This window comes from Esox lucius, chromosome 17 (genome assembly GCF_011004845.1).
Source record: "Esox lucius isolate fEsoLuc1 chromosome 17, fEsoLuc1.pri, whole genome shotgun sequence".
Classification (NCBI taxonomy): domain Eukaryota; kingdom Metazoa; phylum Chordata; class Actinopteri; order Esociformes; family Esocidae; genus Esox; species Esox lucius.
In genome coordinates this window covers 41086164-41105142 of record NC_047585.1, presented here as the reverse complement: position 1 = coordinate 41105142, position 18979 = coordinate 41086164, and the positions used below count along the sequence as shown (strand labels likewise).

General features: G+C 44.6%; 1 protein-coding gene across 15 annotated transcripts in view; it reads left to right on the top strand.

The window, feature by feature from the left end:
• Positions 1–3290: 3290 nt before the first annotated feature.
• ralgapb (Ral GTPase activating protein non-catalytic subunit beta) overlaps positions 3291–18979 on the top strand; it is a 32205-nt gene continuing 16516 nt past the window's right edge. For 4 of the 15 annotated variants that reach the window (XM_034287296.1, XM_034287298.1, XM_034287294.1 and 1 more), the window contains exons 1-20: positions 3291–3431; positions 4458–4668; positions 7091–7293; positions 7660–7829; positions 8207–8393; positions 8954–9085; positions 9582–9763; positions 10108–10155; positions 10751–10846; positions 11127–11183; positions 13653–13807; positions 14021–14237; positions 14987–15188; positions 15359–15526; positions 15808–15922; positions 16142–16289; positions 16431–16495; positions 17026–17161; positions 18606–18739; positions 18965–18979. The exon at positions 18965–18979 is cut by the window's right edge and continues 168 nt beyond it. In XM_034287296.1, coding sequence (XP_034143187.1) covers positions 4492–4668; positions 7091–7293; positions 7660–7829; positions 8207–8393; positions 8954–9085; positions 9582–9763; positions 10108–10155; positions 10751–10846; positions 11127–11183; positions 13653–13807; positions 14021–14237; positions 14987–15188; positions 15359–15526; positions 15808–15922; positions 16142–16289; positions 16431–16495; positions 17026–17161; positions 18606–18739; positions 18965–18979 — 2607 coding nt within the window. In that variant the 5' untranslated portion in view covers positions 3291–3431; positions 4458–4491. Of the gene's footprint in view, positions 3432–4392; positions 4669–7090; positions 7294–7659; positions 7830–8206; positions 8394–8953; positions 9086–9581; positions 9764–10107; positions 10156–10750; positions 10847–11126; positions 11184–13652; positions 13808–14020; positions 14238–14986; positions 15189–15358; positions 15527–15807; positions 15923–16141; positions 16290–16430; positions 16496–17025; positions 17162–18605; positions 18740–18964 lie in introns of all 15 variants that reach the window. The other 11 variants (XM_034287299.1, XM_034287297.1, XM_034287307.1 and 8 more) reach the window with 9 other exon arrangements.

Sequence of the window (18979 nt, the reverse complement as noted above, 5' to 3'; positions counted from 1 at the left end):
ATCATGCTATAACTGAAGAATAACGTCTCTCAAATTGCAAAGAGTTTAGGGATCTCATCATCTATGGCACATAATAACATTAAAGGATTCAGAGAATCTGGAGAAATCTCTGTACACAAGGGGCAAGGCCGAAAAACAATATTGGAATGTCCTTGATCTTCGGGCCTCAGGCAAGGGGCGAAAATCTGATATCAACTTTGGAAGGGATAATTACATGACATTTTCTCAAGAGCAATTCTTGAGGGGGACACTAAAGAAGTGCTGTAGTACTGTTTTAATTTGCACCATCGGTTGCACACCACTGTAGCTCTTCAGCTATTGTGTGTGAACACTATCAATGTAAAACAAACTTACTGGATTAAGCTTACGTTAGCTATGTGATTTTAGTGCCTTTCAAGCAGTGGACACAAACACTGTCACATTGCCAGCTAAGGAACACTACTTACATTACATTGCAAGCTTCTCTCATTGACTCAAATTCAGCTGCAAACACTGGTTGGTGTTTCTATAGCTTGCTAACAAATGTCAGCTATGCTATTTCCTGTAATTCAATGCAGCGAAAATGAAGGCTGGTGACCGTTTGTGTTTTATTGTATTGAGTAGTAGAACTAAAGAAATTTGTGACATATCCTTGGTTTGAACTACTTAATGAAAGTCAGCCAACAACGATAGACTGTCAGATTCCTACACGTGCACTATTGACTGAAATAGTATGACTCATAATCCCCATAAAACCTAGCAGCAAAATGCTAAACTGGCTAGTTTCAAGTTCTTTTGTCATTTTCCCCATTTATTTTTCCCATAATGGATTTTTAGATCCATTTCAAATAAGGTCTGTGTTTCGCAGACATCACCTTGCCGTTCTGATAACTGAGTAAATATACATAAGACAAGGTGACTTATAGCAATATATTTGCCTACATTTGGCCAAAAACGACGTAAAGCTAATTATCTGCTAATCTAACTGAACGACACGTTCAACGTCATCACCAAGTGGTAGCTGGAAAACCGTCTATGTTTCCCACAGACTAGAATCTAAACAGCAAGAAAATACTTTCGTTGTTGAGCTTTTTTATCCAAATCAGCCTTTGTAGTTTCTCGTTTTTTATAATCGATTGGCTGAGCACTAGTTAATCTTTTATCGTTTTTCTACTTCAATGAGGGAGAGGCATCGCTGCGGCTGGAGCCATGTGTTAAGGTACAGTACGATAAAACGTGTGTTAGCTGCAAACTGCATTGTGCATCATTTGTCTTAAAACATTAGGTAACTTTATTATTTACAAGATATTCATGATGTACGGAATTAGGTTTTCCACCAGGGCATGCATATCAATATGAACATGCTACCTAGCGTGCTATCATGTTTTGAGTTTTGGAAAACTTTATGTACATTAACTTAGTTATGAAAACATTAGCTATGCTTTTATGCATAATTTCCCGGGAAGGTGTTCCGGTCCCGTCCCACCAGGAGGAGACCCTGGGGAAGACCTAGGACACGCTGGAGGGACTATGTCTCCCGGCTGGCCTGGGAACGCCTCGGTGTCCCCCCGGAAGTGCTGGAGGAAGTGTCTGGGGAGAGGGAAATCTGGGCATCCCTGCTTAGACTGCTGCCCCCGCGACCCGGCCCCGGATAAGCGGAAGATGATGGATGGATGGATGTTATTTTGTTGATGTATTTTACCAGGCTATTATTAAAATGTTCGTATGCTATAGTAGTAATGTTTTACTTTTTCTTTCAGGCCTGACTGCACATATCCTTTCCAGTAGCCATTTTGTCTGTGCCCCAATTCACAGACTTACACCCCATCTAGCGCATGTGAGCCAAGGACCATTTTTAGCACCCCAACACAAATCCTAAGTGGCTGGCCCTCAACCTCACACTCTCTATGATATGCAATAAGGGGTTGATGTGCTGGCCCACTGTTGTTAGCCATAGACTCCTGCTCCTGCCAGGATGCCTGCAGGTCCCAGGTTCCCTTGGTTTTTAACAATGTCCGGTACAGACAGGGAGGGTACCAGTTGTTCTGGATCAGGTTCCAGGAATCCCGCCATGCCTGTTAACCAGCCATAGAGACAGTTCATCAACCACTGAAGATCCTCCTCTGTGGGTTCTCTGGACAGAGGGTTATAGCCATCAGCCATGTACATCTCCACAGACGGCACATTGTTAGAAGTTGGCCTTTTCCATTCACAATCCATGTCTTTTTGTTTACTTCCTGTGTTATCCCAAAAACTAAATGGTGACTCTTGAAGGGTTTGCAGGATAGAGTAAGGCAAGTGTTGGACAAATGTATTGCGCCTTACTGTAGTGGTTATAGTCACAGCCACTCTTGTGGGAGACCCTGGTTCGAATCCAGTGAAGGCAACAACATTTATCACTTTTAATTGCGGGCCAGCTGAACTAGGCTTGCCTGGTTCCTTTATCAGGTTTATAATCAGCTAATTCTGCACTTATTTTACTTTCTTTCCTGATGCCTGGAGTAATTAAGCATTACCCAGGACCTGGTTGCTTCGGGCATTGACATTGTGAACCTGAGAGTGATAGAAGTAGGCTATACCATGCCAGTGGGGTTAGGAAGTCGCCATACATCAAAATGAATTGCTAAACTTGTTCATATTTAAGTACCCGCTTGAGTTAGATGTGGGGGCATGACGGGTGAAGGATCTATCCAGGTAGTTATCCAGCACACAATTAAAATCCCCTCAGAGAGTCAGATTAGTCTGTGATATCCAGGCCAAGGCCTTTTTCAAACAGGTGGAATTCTGGTTGTTTGCTCCATATTAAGTAGCTTCAGGAGCAAAACCCTCAATATAACAGTGCTCTTCCAAAAGAGACATACATATGGGCTTCCGATATGAATAAACACAGCCTGACACCAATACAGTGGCCATGTATGATGACTTTGTAACAACTGGGAACTCTGCTGAAAAGAATGTATACATTGTGACTTCATGGGGAAATAGGGAGCTGTTACCAAATATCAGGGCATGAGGGTGTATGGGTTAAGGGATTAATTTGGGATTGGGCCATCTTTAGCTCGGAAAAGTTAGATTCCACGTTCAAAATAACTCTATCATTATATTAAAGTAGAACGCGGTCAAATCTAGACATCAGTATTATTTTCGTAGGAAAGTCGGAGCTCTGGGATGTATAAGTTACCGACTTCCAAAACTATATTCTACATTCGGTATTTAGAGATCCCATTGGTCTTACAAACGCACCAACAACCGTAGGATTTCGGAAATGTCATTTTACCCAAGTAAATTTGAACGCACCTCGACTACAGCCGTCAACCGGATGACGTCGGTGCGAATGTATGCTTGTCACTGTATGTGGTCTTGCTTCAAATGTTGTTCTGCAATGTCCTCGTTTGTGCTGTGAAGTTTGCCGAGGATACCATTTGATATGAACGTCTTTCCCTCTGACACAGGTAAATAGCAAAATACAGCCAGCTATCGTTGATTTGTTTTGTTCTTGTTTTCATTAGCTTAGCAAACTAGCTAGGTAGCTTGCTAAACGTTATCTCCCACTGTCTAGCCTGTGCGGCCTACAATAACAATGAGACGGGGGAATTGACTTCATACCGAGTCACAATGTCAGCTAGCTGTTCAGCATTTCTATGTCTTAAGGTTGCGACAGTGTAACTAAGGTGCATAGCTAAGTAACCCCAGCCATGTATGCATGAGGTGTATGTTAGAGTTGTGCTACGAAACGCAGATTTAGTACTGACAATGGCAACAACACCATTGGAGACAGCTCGCCTATAGATGCTCGTATACTTTCCAACTAGCCACAGTACAGTAGCTTGGCTCTGTGCTGCATCTGACGCAGACCCTGTTGTATATTGGACATTTCTGCGACGATGTAGTTATATCCTTTAGGCAACTAAGTGGAGAAAAAGTACACTCAGTGCAAGTGCACTTTTAGTTGGCCATTTTTACGCTCCCCTAGCTGGCATGAAAGATCAATTTCTTGGGAAAAACACTTCCACTACAAGTTATGGCTTTGCATCTCATTTATCCTTTTAATTATTACATACTGCTGTGACCTGAACAGTATGTCTCTCCAGTCCACACTGCTTAATGTTCCTTGTAAAGTGCGTTTGGCACTCTCAGTGAAGCTCTTCTGTTAGTATTAACATTCCTTTCAGATCGTTATGGCGATAACAGATCATGCTCTCCCCTGGTAAATGTCAAAATGCCTGTGTTGCGCCTTTGATCTACTACAACCTCACATGTGCCTAATCTCTCATAGCTAGCCCACGAGCCCTTGACATACAGCGTGTTGAGTTTGAACATAAACAAGCAAGTCTGCTGAATATCAAGTTGCGGGAACAATCACGCGTTAGTGTACGCGGTGTGTAATTGTTCCATGCATTTGTTCTGCTTCAGACCGGCGCCATTACTCCGCCCCCTTGGTTTCTCCATTTGCTGACTTCACTCCTCTGTGCACGCAGCTAACATTCGGACCCAGTAACCGCGAAACCAGCCATGTACTCGGACTGGAGGTCTCTTCACCTGGTGGTTCAGAGTGACAAGGGCCACCTGAGTGTCCTTCACTCGTACCCTCCAGCTGTGGGGCGAGACGTGGCCAATGCGGTGGTCAGACCCCTGGGGGTCGCCCTGGCATCCCCATTCACTGACAGCGTGCTCAAGACTGACAAAGAGGTAGGCACTGTGTGTGTGTATGTATGTGCTGAAAACAACACGTGTTGTTATTTCTGGCTGAATCAGATAAAATTAGTTGTTTTGCTTGGCCTGATTTGTATTTTACATCCCAGGGGAAGAGGCTGGCTTAAGCTGTGAGGTCTAAGGGAAGTTAAAATGGCAGTTAAATTTAGGGTAGTTAAACAACAAGGGCTGCTTGAGTTTTTCCTCTTAGTGTGATATCTGGCTCAGCATCATTGCCAGTTACATAAATTGAAAAGGAAAAGTTTGTTCCCTCTTTAACTCAAAGTTCCTCTCACATTGTTTTTGAGGAAGTGGGCTTGCCGTGAATCCAACCCGCCCTCCACAGGTTAGGCTTTTTGACTCCCTTATTTTGAGAAAACAAAGGAGGCTAAACGGTCACTTGCAGGTAACTACACTGATACCTCATGGCGAATGGAAAGTTGTTTTTCACCTGCGCTTGACTGAACGCACACGCCACACACACTCGCACCACCATCACATCCCTCTTTGCATTCTGACATATTTTTAAATCTCTCTCTCTGACTGCCGCGGGATGAAAAATGTTCCTCCTATTGTCTGTGGAAAAATCTGCTGCTCACTTCCCTAACATGTTTGCCTTGTAGCTCACAACCCCGGGCCTCTGGGCTTGCTTGATAACACAGAGAGGATTTCCTGTGTAGTCCCTCGGGGGCATTCAACCCCTGCAACTTTATTGACCGTGTTTCACCACCCTAGCGCATGACAGCTCCTTGAGTTTTCCCCCAGGTCGGTCCGGGACGTTATCAGCCGTTTAGATCAGACTTGTTTGTAATAGGGCAAGGCAAATTAAATATCGAAGCAATCTGCCAAATAATCTACACATGCCCTCGATAAGTGTTGCGTCCCTGTCTCTCCCTGCTTATTTTAGTTCCCTCGATAAGTGTCTTAAAATAGCGCAGAGCTCTCTGAGTGCGACTTCCAAAGTAAAAGTGTCAGGATCAAAACCGCCTTCGTCCGTCAAGTACATTCATGCTTATTGCGAATGTGAGTTGGTGTGATACTGCTGCTAGTGACGTGCGGCTGACATGCAGCGGGCAGACAGAATATCTAAAACGTGGATAAGGGCCGTTGCTTTGAAGTGACTGAATCAGAATTACAGACGCGGCTGCAGACGCCACATTAGACTGATAGCCTATTAGCAGCACGTGTATTTGCCAGCCATCGAAGAGGTCTGACAAAGTAGCCCTTTGGTAATTTGAGTTTTCCAAGGAACTTGAGGCAACTTGCAGAGTTCCAAAGTGGCCAAATAGTCGGTGCCTGAATTACCAGTGCATCACTCACAAAAACCGTCTAGGGGAACGGTCTCGCCTGTGCCGAACATGGAATACGTTGCGTCGTCCAAGAGGAAAAGTGGTCACACATAGAAATAGGTTTTCACTTCCTTCGTCCTTCAAATAATTTGAGGCTTTTCGTGTTGAACAATGGGGCAGTATCCCACCACTCACAGTTCAGGACTTGAGCGGCGGTATTCCACGGATTGAAGCTGTGGCCCAGGTCCTTAATATTAATACATTGTTAGGTGTTTCCGTTATTTCGTATTCAGTGGGTTTTGATCAGGGGTAGGCGTTATGCCTTTCATTTATTTATAGTTGATGAGTGCATTAAATTACACATTGAGGCCCTATAAAATCTGCATTGAAGAAAATTACAGTGTAATCACGGAAACATATGAACTGAATTCAGCAGTGTATTCAACTGGAGAAACCACTGCATCTATTGAACATTAATTTAGTTCAGTCATTTGTATTTTATGTGAATTTCTGAAGAGGCAACATGTACCTGTGTGTGCTATCTTTAGCTCTTGTTGGAAATGATGCTTGTGAAAATAGTCTCTTTCTGGTAGATCATAGATGAAGCCTTACCAAAAATCCTCTCTCACTTAAATATTAACTACAGGGTTGCTTATACTCTGCTGGTGGTTAGATGTCCTGGCTTTTTTCCCATTGGATATGTGTTTTAAGGCACTTAAATTAAAGTTGAGTTAAACACCATTGCTAAAGGCATTCGTTTGAAAGCTTTTAATTTGACATTAAAGGTAGTTTTTTTTCCTATCTAAAATGTGTTTTTAAATGTGCCGTTTGTAATGTTTCTGCCATACCAATGAAAGAAATGCTAATTATAATTTAAAGGGTATTAGGGAACTGTTTTTTTGTCCTTCACATGTAGTTTGTTATTCTGCGTACTCACGCTTTTAGTGTCTGCATCTTCCTGATTTTGTCTGTTTTCGTCCAGTCTTTTTGTTTTGCCAGTCTCAAAGAAATGACGATGGAAGTTCTGGACGTGACTCAAACACTGGCATCGCTTTCAAGCTATGCAGGAATACACTGGCTGTTATGGACGTGATAACTGACCTGCTGGTAATGTTTTCCCGCCCTGACAGGTGAAGTGGACGATGGAGGTGCTGTGCTACGGCCTGACCCTGCCCCTGGACGGGGAAACCGTCAAGCTGTGTGTGGATGTGTACACCGACTGGATCATGGCACTGGTCTCCCCTCGCGACTCCATCCCCCAGCCCATCGTCAAGGAGCCCAACCTCTATGTGCAAACCATCCTCAAACAACTACACAACCTCTTCCTGCCCAGGTACAACATGACGTTCTCGGCAGGGGCTGGCTATGTTCCGGCTGCTCGCATACCGATTTTATTATTTTATACCAATATTTCAACCATAATTGGTCACGCATGTGCCTGCTGCAGGGCGACCAGCTAGTTAGAAAACCCGTTTTATTCATTCAAAGTGCTGAAAACCAGTGCTCTGATTTAAATGGTAGTATAAAATAACACTGTGACATTGTCAAAACAATACAATATATTGTTGAGCATATCATGATGTTACGGTTACTTTATCAATCACCTGCCATTCCCCCCTGTCGCCAAAACCACTGCACACTGCAGGCTCCTGTTTAAACGTGTTCGCTAACGCCGTCCTTCCTGACATTCCCGTCCCAGGCCGGAGCACTACAGCCCCATGCACTTCCGCCTGTGCCAGCAGGTGCTGACAGCGGTCCAGAAGCTGGCCAGGGAGTCGGGGGGCGGCATGGCCCGGGAGACCTGGGAGGTCCTGCTGCTGTTCCTGCTGCACATCAATGACACCCTGCTGGCCCCGCCCACTGTCGGAGGTCAGCCAAGTCGCAGCATTACCGTTGCCGGGCAACTCTTAACTTCGGCTTAGCCGACGTCACGCTTTAGCCACTTACGTTTCTCATTAACATCAATGCTAAACTAGGTGTTTGGTATTGTGTTTGGAGTCAGGTTTCTTTTTTTTGCCCTGTAAAGAAACCTGACTGTTGCTAATATTATATGCTGTTGAGGAGGCGTTGTGGGAGTATGGCTCCTGGTCATGTCTAGAAGGGAAGGCTGCTGAAATCTCAGCTACCCTAAACCTTTTCTTAAACTTTACCTAATTCTCCAAACCTTCCTTGTTAACTCTCCTGTCCCGCCCTGTGACATTAGCGGAATCTTGTCCAATTAAAACCCTGTCCCCCGACTCCCACAGGTGGGATAGCGGAGAAGCTGGCTGAGAAGCTGATCAGCGTGCTGTTCGAAGTCTGGTTCCTGGCGTGCACACGGTGCTTCCCCACTCCACCCTACTGGAAGACGGCCAGGGAGATGCTGGCCAACTGGAGGCACCACCCACCCGTGGTGGAGCAGTGGAGCCGGGTCATCGCAGCCCTCACCTCCAGGTAGCCCCGCGGCAACAAGACTAGCGGTCCCCCTGACCTCCAGGTAGCCCCGCGGCAACAAGACTAGCGGTCCCCCTGACCTCCAGGTAGCCCCGCGGCAACAAGACTAGCGGTCCCCCTGACCTCCAGGTAGCCCCGCGGCAACAAGACTAGCGGTCCCCCTGACCTCCAGGTAGCCCCGCGGCAACAAGACTAGCGGTCCCCCTGACCTCCAGGTAGCCCCGCGGCAACAAGACTAGCGGTCCCCCTGACCTCCAGGTAGCCCCGCGGCAACAAGACTAGCGGTCCCCCTGACCTCCAGGTAGCCCCGCGGCAACAAGACTAGCGGTCCCCCTGACCTCCAGGTAGCCCCGCGGCAACAAGACTAGTGGTTGAACATAAACATGTATTTAATTCAGTAATGTTTTGAAGCAAATGTGAGCGCCCGAGAGCAGGTGTTAACAAACTACAGTATTTGGATAACAGGTAGTAGTAGTCATTTCTAACAGGATACATTTCTAGACTTTAAACGTTTGTTGAAATTTACTTGTTGGAATAAAAGTTGTTTTGTTTCGATACAGGCTGTTGCGTTTCGCCTACGGTCCGTCTTTCCCTCTATTCAAAGTCCCAGAGGAGGACGCCAACTTGATTCCTAATGAGATGGACAATGACTGTGTGGCTCAGACCTGGTTCCGCTTTCTGCACATGCTCAGGTGAATCTCCCGGAGCTGCCTGGATCTGTGTGGTGCAGAATGAGACTCATTATTCCCCGCACGTTCTGTGTAAATGTGTGAAGATTACCTGATTTCAGTGTTGCAAAATGATTGCAGGATCAAGTTTTTATTAGTATTTATTTAGTCTTTATTGCGTGGTTAACTAACTACCTACTGACGTGGCCATCTTTTGCTATTTTAGTCACTACCTATGTCCTTGAGATTATTTGATGTGTTATGTTGGTATGTGATGGTAAACTAAAGGCCAAATTAAAGTTTCATCACACAGTTGGAGAATGAAAGTGCTTGACGGAACATGTTAGTAATACTTCTATTACCTAAAACATAGGTATGCGCTAGGGTAGTAGATACGTTAAAGATGCATCTGAACTTTAAGTTATAGTCCCCGGAGAAAGGAAGCCATGATTTATCGGTCAGTGGCCAAAAAAAAGATAATGCAAGCACCCCGATGTTAAAACACCCTCTTGTCTCTCAGTAACCCGGTGGACCTGAGCAACCCCTTAACGGTCAGCTCCACGCCGAAGTTCCAGGAGCAGCTCCTGGGAGCGAGCGGTGTGCCACAGGAGGTGATCCAACAGCACCCCTGTCTGAAGCAGCTGCCCCAGATCTTTTTCAGGGCCATGAGGGGTGTCAGTTGCCTAGTGGATGCCTTCTTGGGTAAGTTCTTATCTTCTTCTACATATATATTTATTTTTCATTGTTACTTTTGCCTAGCTCCTTCGCTTCGGCAAGTAATGTAGACCTGGGGCCTGCTTACGTGAAGCACTTTAAGTTAGGAGTACCGATTTGGGATTACATGGACACCAGTGACCTGGTCCCAGATCAGCACTCCCTACTCTGAGATGACTTCTATAACAGTCCCTCGAAAGATGTGATATTTCTGGTTGTAGCTCCATGTCATGCTGTTAACAGGCTGGGTGGAGGTTTTGCAGTATTGCCAACACCTATACTGTCCTGAGCCGCCGATGACACAGAGATCATGTCCATGTCTCCTCCTGTAGGTGTCGGCGTCGCAAAGAGAGAGAATCGTGAGAAACTGCCCTCTTATGGTATTCTAAATGCGTCTCTGTAATTCAAATCAGTGGTGAAAGGGTGTGGACATTGATCATGTATTTGAACGCTTAAAAAGGAAGAAAAAAGAAAATCCCGATTTTTCATGCTTAGCGACTCCTGAAAGATTTTGATTGTTTTGATCCATCACACATTCCTAGTCTGTTTGCAAATTCAGAATAACTTAATTTTAATTTACTCGTTCAACTTCTCTACTTCCTTGTAGGTATTGCACTGCACTTCCCAAATTTTTTTTCCCTTTGACCATGTTTATATTTCTGACATCAGGCAGACCTCTGTGTTTCTGGCTCAGTTACACTGTAAATAGTTGAATACTACATCCCTACCTCTTGACCTCCCTGTGTTGAAAGTAAACAGCACATGCAGTGTGTCTAGCTCGCAACGCCACACTGATTTGTGATTTTCTAAATGTTGATGCCTGTTTTTAAAAATTGCAAGCTAGTATTTGCCATGTGGCCAATAACTCAATCCAGTATGATCCCTGAACAGCAAAACATTTGCCCCCAGTAACTAACCTACCACAGTGTTTCAGCTTGAGCTTTTTTTTATCCTTTTTTTCCTTCCTTTATCTAGTTTCCTCTTTCCCAGAAACACCATTACTGTCTCTCTCACTCTCAGGAGGGACAGTCTCTCCTAGGACCACTATACGCGACAGACTGCCCTCTCTAGGTATACCGTCAAACCGGACATAACCCAATCAAAACCAATCACTAACGTTACACAGGGTTGTATGTACCTAACAGACAAAATTCTCTATTTTGGTGTTTGGGCATATGACAAATAGACAGTGGTGATGCACCTCAAGACAAAATCTTGAAGTCTGTTTAGAGTTTTTTGTTTTACTTTAATGGCTGTATTTAAGGTGCCAGAGGAACTGGTCAAGGTTGTGGTTGGTTTCTCTGTGTTGTTGTAACCCCAGGCTATGATTTGACCACTTTATTTCCCCTAGGTGCTGCCGTGTCTAGGAACAATTTCAGAGAAAGATTTCAGTCCATGCCTTCCTATGGTACCTCTTTACTAATGTGCTCCCAAACAATCAAAAAGGAGCTAAATGCGTTTTGTTGGATTTGCTTGGGTTGGCAAAAACTGATTAAATGGTGACTGGGGTGGCAATGCCAGTGATTTACCAAAGTTACTGAAATCTTTGGTGGTTTTGATAATCATTGATCTATGGTAGCTTTGGTAATTTATGAAATAGTTCATTTTTAACATAGATATTTAAAAAAAAAAATTTTTTTCCTCTCAGCCACTACTGGTTTGGTGCAAAAATATTAAGTGTGATTGACATAATCAAATAAAACAATATATAAAGGATAAAAATGTTATGCCAAAGCCCACTCGTATACATTTTAAAGTTAAGTATGTTTTTTAAAATCTTTTTTATTAGAAATCTTTACCTTCAGGTGCATCTATTTTTCATTCTGTTTCCTATTGGGCCAGAGCTAGATATGTGCTAATCTGTACCAAAAAAAGCCACTAGATCCTCTTGTGAAATGTAAAAGTTTTTTTTTACTAATATAAATAAATGCCTAACGTCCCAGTGCAGTCACTTATAGTGGCTTTATCTAAAACGACTAACAGCTTGATTTCCAAGAGTTGTTTGTGTGTCCTTGTAGGCTAATAGGATAGCTCACATGTACCATGCGGACCTTTTACTAATAAACATTATATGCCTGTCATATTACCGCTAATTACCTTCACTTAGAGTTTTTTTACAAGCCATCTTGTTTCTTCTTTATTAACCACAAAATTGGGCATGAGAAATGTTAGAGGTTTCGGTAAAGATAATTGTGTGCATAATAAGTGTGCGATGTGATGTGCCGGCATCACTGTGCCACGGATGTCCGGTTTCTTCAAGACCACTAATTGGCCGGCTAATGCAATATGAATCCTTAAGTCCCGTTGTGGTCTGCAGATGGTTGCATCATGTTGCATTCTCAGCGCTGAAATCTCTGACAGATAGCTACTGTGTCAATTCACTTTGACTTTGTAAACTGCAAAACAAGGCGAAGTGTCTCGCTGGGGTTTGATCTGTGCGATGACATAAGGCACTCACCTAATCATTTTCTCGGTTGAATGTGTCCCTGTGGAAAGTAAGTATGCATTCATAGACCGTAGTAAACTGCTCACTCCATTTCAGAGGTTTCATATTTTGCTGCCTTTAAGATTTTATTTTACCTGTTTACATAATCTCCCAATTTTTCCAAGTATAAGAGAAATTATGGAATGTTTCTCAAATTTCAAAAAGAAAACATGGACTAGAAGTTGAACTCATGGGGAAATATTTGTTTTCCCAGTTGATTAAAATTGGTTTGTTCTTATTGTTGACCGAAATTTCTGTTTCACACATTGTATTTAATCTGGTCCTTTTAGCAAATATAATTTTTATAGAAAATTATGTAATCGTCCCTTGGGAAAAAAATTATATCCTGTAGGTTAGATTTTCAGATGCAGAAACAACTTTGCGTTACTAGTCAAAATATGTTAGAGAATACGGGAAGAGAAACCGACAGACAAGCTTTATAGAACACAACACTGAGTGAAAACTGTAGGCTTCTATTTTCAAGAATTTGGTTAACATACATTATTTGGCATTATGTTTATTGTACAATACCGTTCAAAAGTTTGGGGTCACTTAGAAATGTCCTGTGTTCCCATGACATGTTGTTTTTGTTAATCGAAGTTATCATTTTAAAAGTCTAATTGATTGTTAGAAAAAGAAGCAATAAAACTAGCCTTCTTTAGACAAGTTCAGTATATTCAGCATCAGCGTATGTGTGATGGATTACAGGCTCAAAATGGCCAAAAACAAATAACTTTCTTCTGTAACTCGTCAGTCAATTCTTGTTCTGAGAAATGAAGGGCTATTCCATGCGAGAATAGAAACGCGGATGCTTTTCTTTCGAAAAACAAAGACATTTCTAAGTGACCCTAAACCTTTGAACTGTATTCAAAATGTTTCAGCATTTTCTTTTACTTTGAAATTGGGAAGTGGATTGTGTAGATCTGTAGGTGGATATCTAATGTAATCCCTTTGTCATAGTAAAGCAGCAAAATATGTAGGCTACCGCAAGGTGTGTAGTCATTAACTACTGTATGCTTTTGTACAAGTCAACTGTTGTCAATCTGCTTTGTCCTCGTCTAACTGCCCGACGCTATGTAGCGAAATTGTGACCTGTTGTCTGGATAACATTTCACTTCAGTAGTTGTTGTCATTTGCGTGGTTCCCGTATCTGTGGTGAGTATCCCCGGACCAGGAAGACATCCTCCACATTTTGAGCTGGTATTTCTCTCTTGTGTAGGAATGGCGAAAGGCAAAGATGATGAGCGGCCGGTGTTTATTACTAACAGCCTGATTGATGTGGCGCTTCTAACCAAAATATGGGTGGAGGTGAAACCGCATATGATTGGTCCTTGCTGTTTTCACATGAAACACCAGCATGCCCTCTGATGTGCCCCCCCCCCCCTCCCTCAGGTATATCCCGGCCGCGGTCCGACAGTGCCCCGCCCACCCCGGTCAACAGACTCAGTATGCCTCCGCCCCCCACCACCAACACCAATACCACGCCCCCTCACAGCCGCCGCCACAAACCGACCGGGGTGACCAAGACGGCCAGTAAAACCTCCACGGTGGGTCACCGCGCCGGCCCGGGGAAGCCGTTCTCACCGCTGCTAAATAAAACGCTTTCAGAAATTGGGATTAAATAGGAATAGATGTTCATTTGGATACCCGGACGGCTCCTCTCCCGTTCGTCCACATGCCTGAATGTTTATATACCTACCATATGGCAGTTTGATCGTTAATAATTACATCTCTGGCTATCCTTTACTCCTACCCTCAAGGCTAGCACAGCACACCAGCCCAAAGTGTCCCACCAGCCGTCCACCAACTCTCCGCTGTCCAGCCCCAACCAGACCAGTTCAGAGCCACGCCCACTGCCCGCCCCCACCAGGCCCAAGGTGAACAGCGTCCTGAACCTGTTTGGCCAGTGGCTGTTTGACGCGGCACTGGTGCACTGCAAGCTCCACACAGGCCTGAGCCGGGACAACAGCTTGACCGGTAAGGTCAGAGTGAGTCTGGCTTGACTAATGACGTGTGTACAGTGCCAGTCGAAGGTTTGGACACGTCTACTCGCTTGAGGGTATTTCTTAATTTTTTTACAATTTTCCACCTTGTGGAATAATGGGGAAAATATCAAAACAATGAAATGGCACCTAAGTAATCGTGTAGGAACCAAAAAAGTGCCAAACAGATCAAAATTGATTCTTACTGTAGATACTCTGAAGTAGCCACCCTGTGGCTGGATGACAGCTTTCTACACTCTGTTAATTTGTATCAACCAGCTTAATGAGATAGTAACCTGGAATGCATTTGAATTTCCGGGTGTGCCTTGTTGAAAGTTAATGTTTGGAATTGATTTTCTCCTAAAGCATTTGAGCCAATTGGTTGAGTTCTGACCAGGTAGGGTAGATATACAGAAGACCTTCCTTATGTCTTTACATTAGTAGCCCATATTATGGCAAGAACAGCTCAAACTCAGGCAAAGAGAAATGACAGTCCGTCATAACTTTTAGACAAAGAATAATCTTTGGGGAAATTATTCCTCAGGTCGCTGAGAGTTCTGAGGTCCCTTAAAGAGTGTCTTCTTGTACTTACTACTTTATGTAGAAGTCTTCTGATTTCTTCCCTTGACCTATGACCTCTGGTACCCGAGTTCAACACACTGGTTCTCTCTCTGCTCCTTCCCCACCTCCCTCTCTACTCCTTTCTCTCTCTACCACTCCTCTCTTGTCCCCTGTACTTTCCAGCCTTGGGGGTGCAGGCTGGCATTGAACTGAGGAGGAAGGGCTCCCAGATATCCACAGACAACATGGTGTCCAACCCCATGTTCGATGCCAACGAGTTTCCCGACAACTACGAGGCGGGCCGGGCCGAGGCGGGCGGAACCCTCTGCCGGATCTTCTGTAGCAAGAAGACTGGCGAGGAGATACTGCCTGTCTACCTGTCCAGGTACCCAGATACCAGTAGGATACAATAGGAGTTGGTCTGTACAAAAGTACAATGACAATGGTCTTTTCATGAAGCTACCAAGTAATGAGGGAAATTACAGTTCATTTTATTCCCATTGGCTTTTATGCGGACATGTTCTTGCTTCCCTCACCTCGTCTCTCCTCCCCCAGGTTCTACATGGTTCTTATCCAGGGCCTCCAGATCTCGGACTACATCTGTCGACCGGTCCTGGCCAGCATCATCCTGAACTCCTCGTCTCTGTTCTGCACCGACCTGAAGGGCATCAACGTGATGGTCCCCTACTTCATCTCAGCGTTGGAGAACATTCTCCCTGACCGGTGAGGAAGCCTGGAGTCCCACGTCCATTCACAGTATTACACAACCTAAGGAAATACTTTCAATGACAAAGGAATGGGTTGTTTTCTTAAATCAGTGTCTGCACGCTGAAATACAAATACCAGCTGCTCTTTTCTGACCTTTCATGAATAATAATACATTTGTTTCGACATTCTACCAGTTTCCCCTCAATGCTGATCATTATCGTGATGTTACTTTACTAAACAAATTGAAAAAGTGATTTCAGTTAACTTATCTCCTTTTGGTTGTTCCCTCCCCCCAGGGAACTGTCGAAGTTTAAGACGTACGTGAACCCCACTGAGCTCAGGAGGTCCTCCATCAACATCCTGCTCTCCCTGCTGCCTCTACCGCACCACTTTGACAGCGTCAAGTCAGAGGTTAACGCAAACGCTGCCTTCTCGTAAAGATTACATCTGCATTAGGGAGCTACTGTTCAACGCCACTGCCATTGTTGTTTGCATTTCCAACTTGCAGGTGTTGCGATATCTCTAACGTATAATAATAATAAATAATGCAAAGAAGCAGTTGCACTGTAATCCTGGAAGCTGCCCAGTTTTCAGAGTAAAGCCTGTGTAATATTTCTAACTTACTTGCAGGTACTGTTGGAGGGCAAGTTCAGCAACAATGACAACACGCTACATGACAAGGCTGTCTCCTTCGTCTCCCTCAAGCTGCGATTGGTCAACATCTTGATTGGAGCACTGCAGACGGAGACAGATCCCACCAACATGCAGATGATTCTGGGTTGGTTCCTCTGCTCTTCATTCCTTTCAGTCTTAATATTTTTATTACTGTCATCATATGTTATAATGGATTATTATTTTGTATTATAATTTTTTGTAGTGCTGAATCACCCTGAATTTACTGTAAGCCTTTTTTGTGCAGGGGCAATGCTGAACATTGTCCAAGACTCTGCTCTGCTGGAGTCCATTGGTACCCAAATGGAGGAGGTAAGACCAAATGATTATATACTCCATGCTGTCTAAAGACACACTCAACTACTATGAAATGTGATAATAATGTAAACTGAACTAAACATGTGGCTAAGAGACATTGGTAAATTTGGGATTTTACATTCTTTTTTTCTTTTCTTTTTTTTGTTTTACACAGAAGTATATGGTCCTGATGTTTAGGGGGTCATGTCCACACTAGACTAACAAATTCCCCTTAAAAATAAAAGAAACAAATCACAGTGGCATCTCCAGAGTCATTATACTTCTACCGCAGATTATTGCATGGGTGCCAGTGATTGTATTACATGACTTCAAGTAAAATATCTATTTCTTTGATAAGCTACATCTTTTCGTTTAAGCAATTTGACCTCCATTTAAGTTCCGTCCCACATCTCGCTTGTCCAGTTGAGTAGACGACAATGTGCACAAAAAGGCAGCGGAGCGTTTCATGCTGTGCCGACCAATCGCCTCGAGGGCTGCGTGTAATCTGAGCAGACTGTGACCGCCGGTTGCTAATGTCGCCCCAGCAGGGCAGCGTGGACGGCGGCCACTCCAAGGCCCACCGCAGGAACAACAGTGGCGTCAGCAGCGTGAGCGGGGGCAGCTCAGAGGCCACCACGCCGGACAGCGACAGGTCCGCCCAGGCGCTGCTCAGAGACTACGGTAAGCCCGGTGAATGAGGGCATCGTAAACCGTGTGCTGTGTTTGGGTTCAATTCCCCCGTATTAACTGGAACTACCAAATGGGTTGAGTGCGGTCGGCGGCGTTGTTAAATATAGAGGGAATAAAATACAGTTTGAAGCTACTGTATGTCGGAAGGAGTGAACCAACCAGGTATGACGTTTATAGTTAACGTGTATGTCATTTATAGTTAACGTGTAGGACATTTTATAGTTAACGTGTAGGACATTTTATAGTTAACGTGTAGGACATTTTATAGTTAACGTGTAGGACATTTTATAGTTAACGTGTAGGACATTTATGGGGACATTTATATCTATGAGATTGCGGTAAGAATAATTTCCTGATGATGATGATGATGTTGCTTCCGTGTTTTCGTGTCTTCTGAATGCTGTCTTTCCCCTTAACTATACTGACCGTATCAGAATAATGGCCATTGGTTAGCTGTTGTTGGTCATCTTATGCAACAGCTGCCACGTCTTCGTCTTGTTCGTCTTTAACCGCATGCGTCATGGTGTTCCTCATGTTGTTTCGTGAGCGGCCTCAAAGATGAGGTTGGAGTGAACCTGATTAGTTCCTGTTTCCTCGTGGCCTCCTCCGTCGTCTCCCTTCTCAGAGCACAGTGGTGATCCTCCCTGTGGGGTCTCCTCCTCCAATGGGTTTTGAGATGGAGGCGAGGATAGAGGACAATAGGAGTTAAGGAAATACAGCTGAGATTCACCCCAAGTTATACCCTTTGACTGGCCCACCAACGTCTGTATAATTACACCCTGGGCAGACCGTTTACATGTTAACGGTTGCCTTGTCCTCCATCTTCGTTTTAACCTCCGCGTGTCTGGACGACAGATTAAGCTTTTGCCAGTGGTTGTTTGGTTTAACGCCTGCGTACTTGGTCGGTGGAAAGGTCCTGCCATTTGGCTTCCACTGCAACACGGCATCTGGCACGGTTGGGCGTGGTTTATAAACCAGGGCTGGGCTCAATTCATGGACATTGTTTGGGCGTGGTTTATAAACCAGGGCTGGGCTCAATTCATGGACATTGTTTGGGCGTGGTTTATAAACCAGGGCTGGGCTCAATTCATGGACATTGTTTGGGCGTGGTTTATAAACCAGGGCTGGGCTCAATTCATGGACATTGTTTGGGCGTGGTTTATAAACCAGGGCTGGGCTCAATTCATGGACATTTTCTAAAAACGTCAATGATTTCTTATTTTATTTCAACGAGCTGAAGACTGAATTTGAGGTCTGTGACAGCCAACCCCCCCCCCCCCCCGAACAAACTATTTCAGTGTGTCTTTGTTGCTCTGACAGTACTGACTGCTGTGTGAGTGTAGCTGACTGTTCGCTACTAACCCCTGGGTCTCCTCTGCACGTGCTGGCGTGGTCCTCTCCTGTGTTCGTGCTGGCGCGGCGTGGTCATCCCTAGCTCTCCACACAGATACGGCGGCTGGCCTACTGATCCGCAGCATCCACCTGGTCACCCAGAGGCTCAACTCCCAGTGGAGGCCCGACATGAGCATCTCCCTGGCTGCCCTGGAGCTCCTGGCCGGCCTGGCCAAGGTGAGAGCCACACGGTTATGTCCTTTAGGGTTAGGCCGTGTTTTCAAAGTGGGTCAGAGGATCAGGAATTACTATTGGGAGTTTCGGTTAGTGAATGAGAGCGTTTCCCTAGCAGCTTTCCATTCCCGCATTAGCAGTCAGAGGGAATGTTACAGGTTAAGGTAACATTCCCTAAAGGTTTTCCCGCTTGTAGTTCACCGGGCCGTGCCGGCTCTCTCTCCACAGGTGCGGGCGAACGTG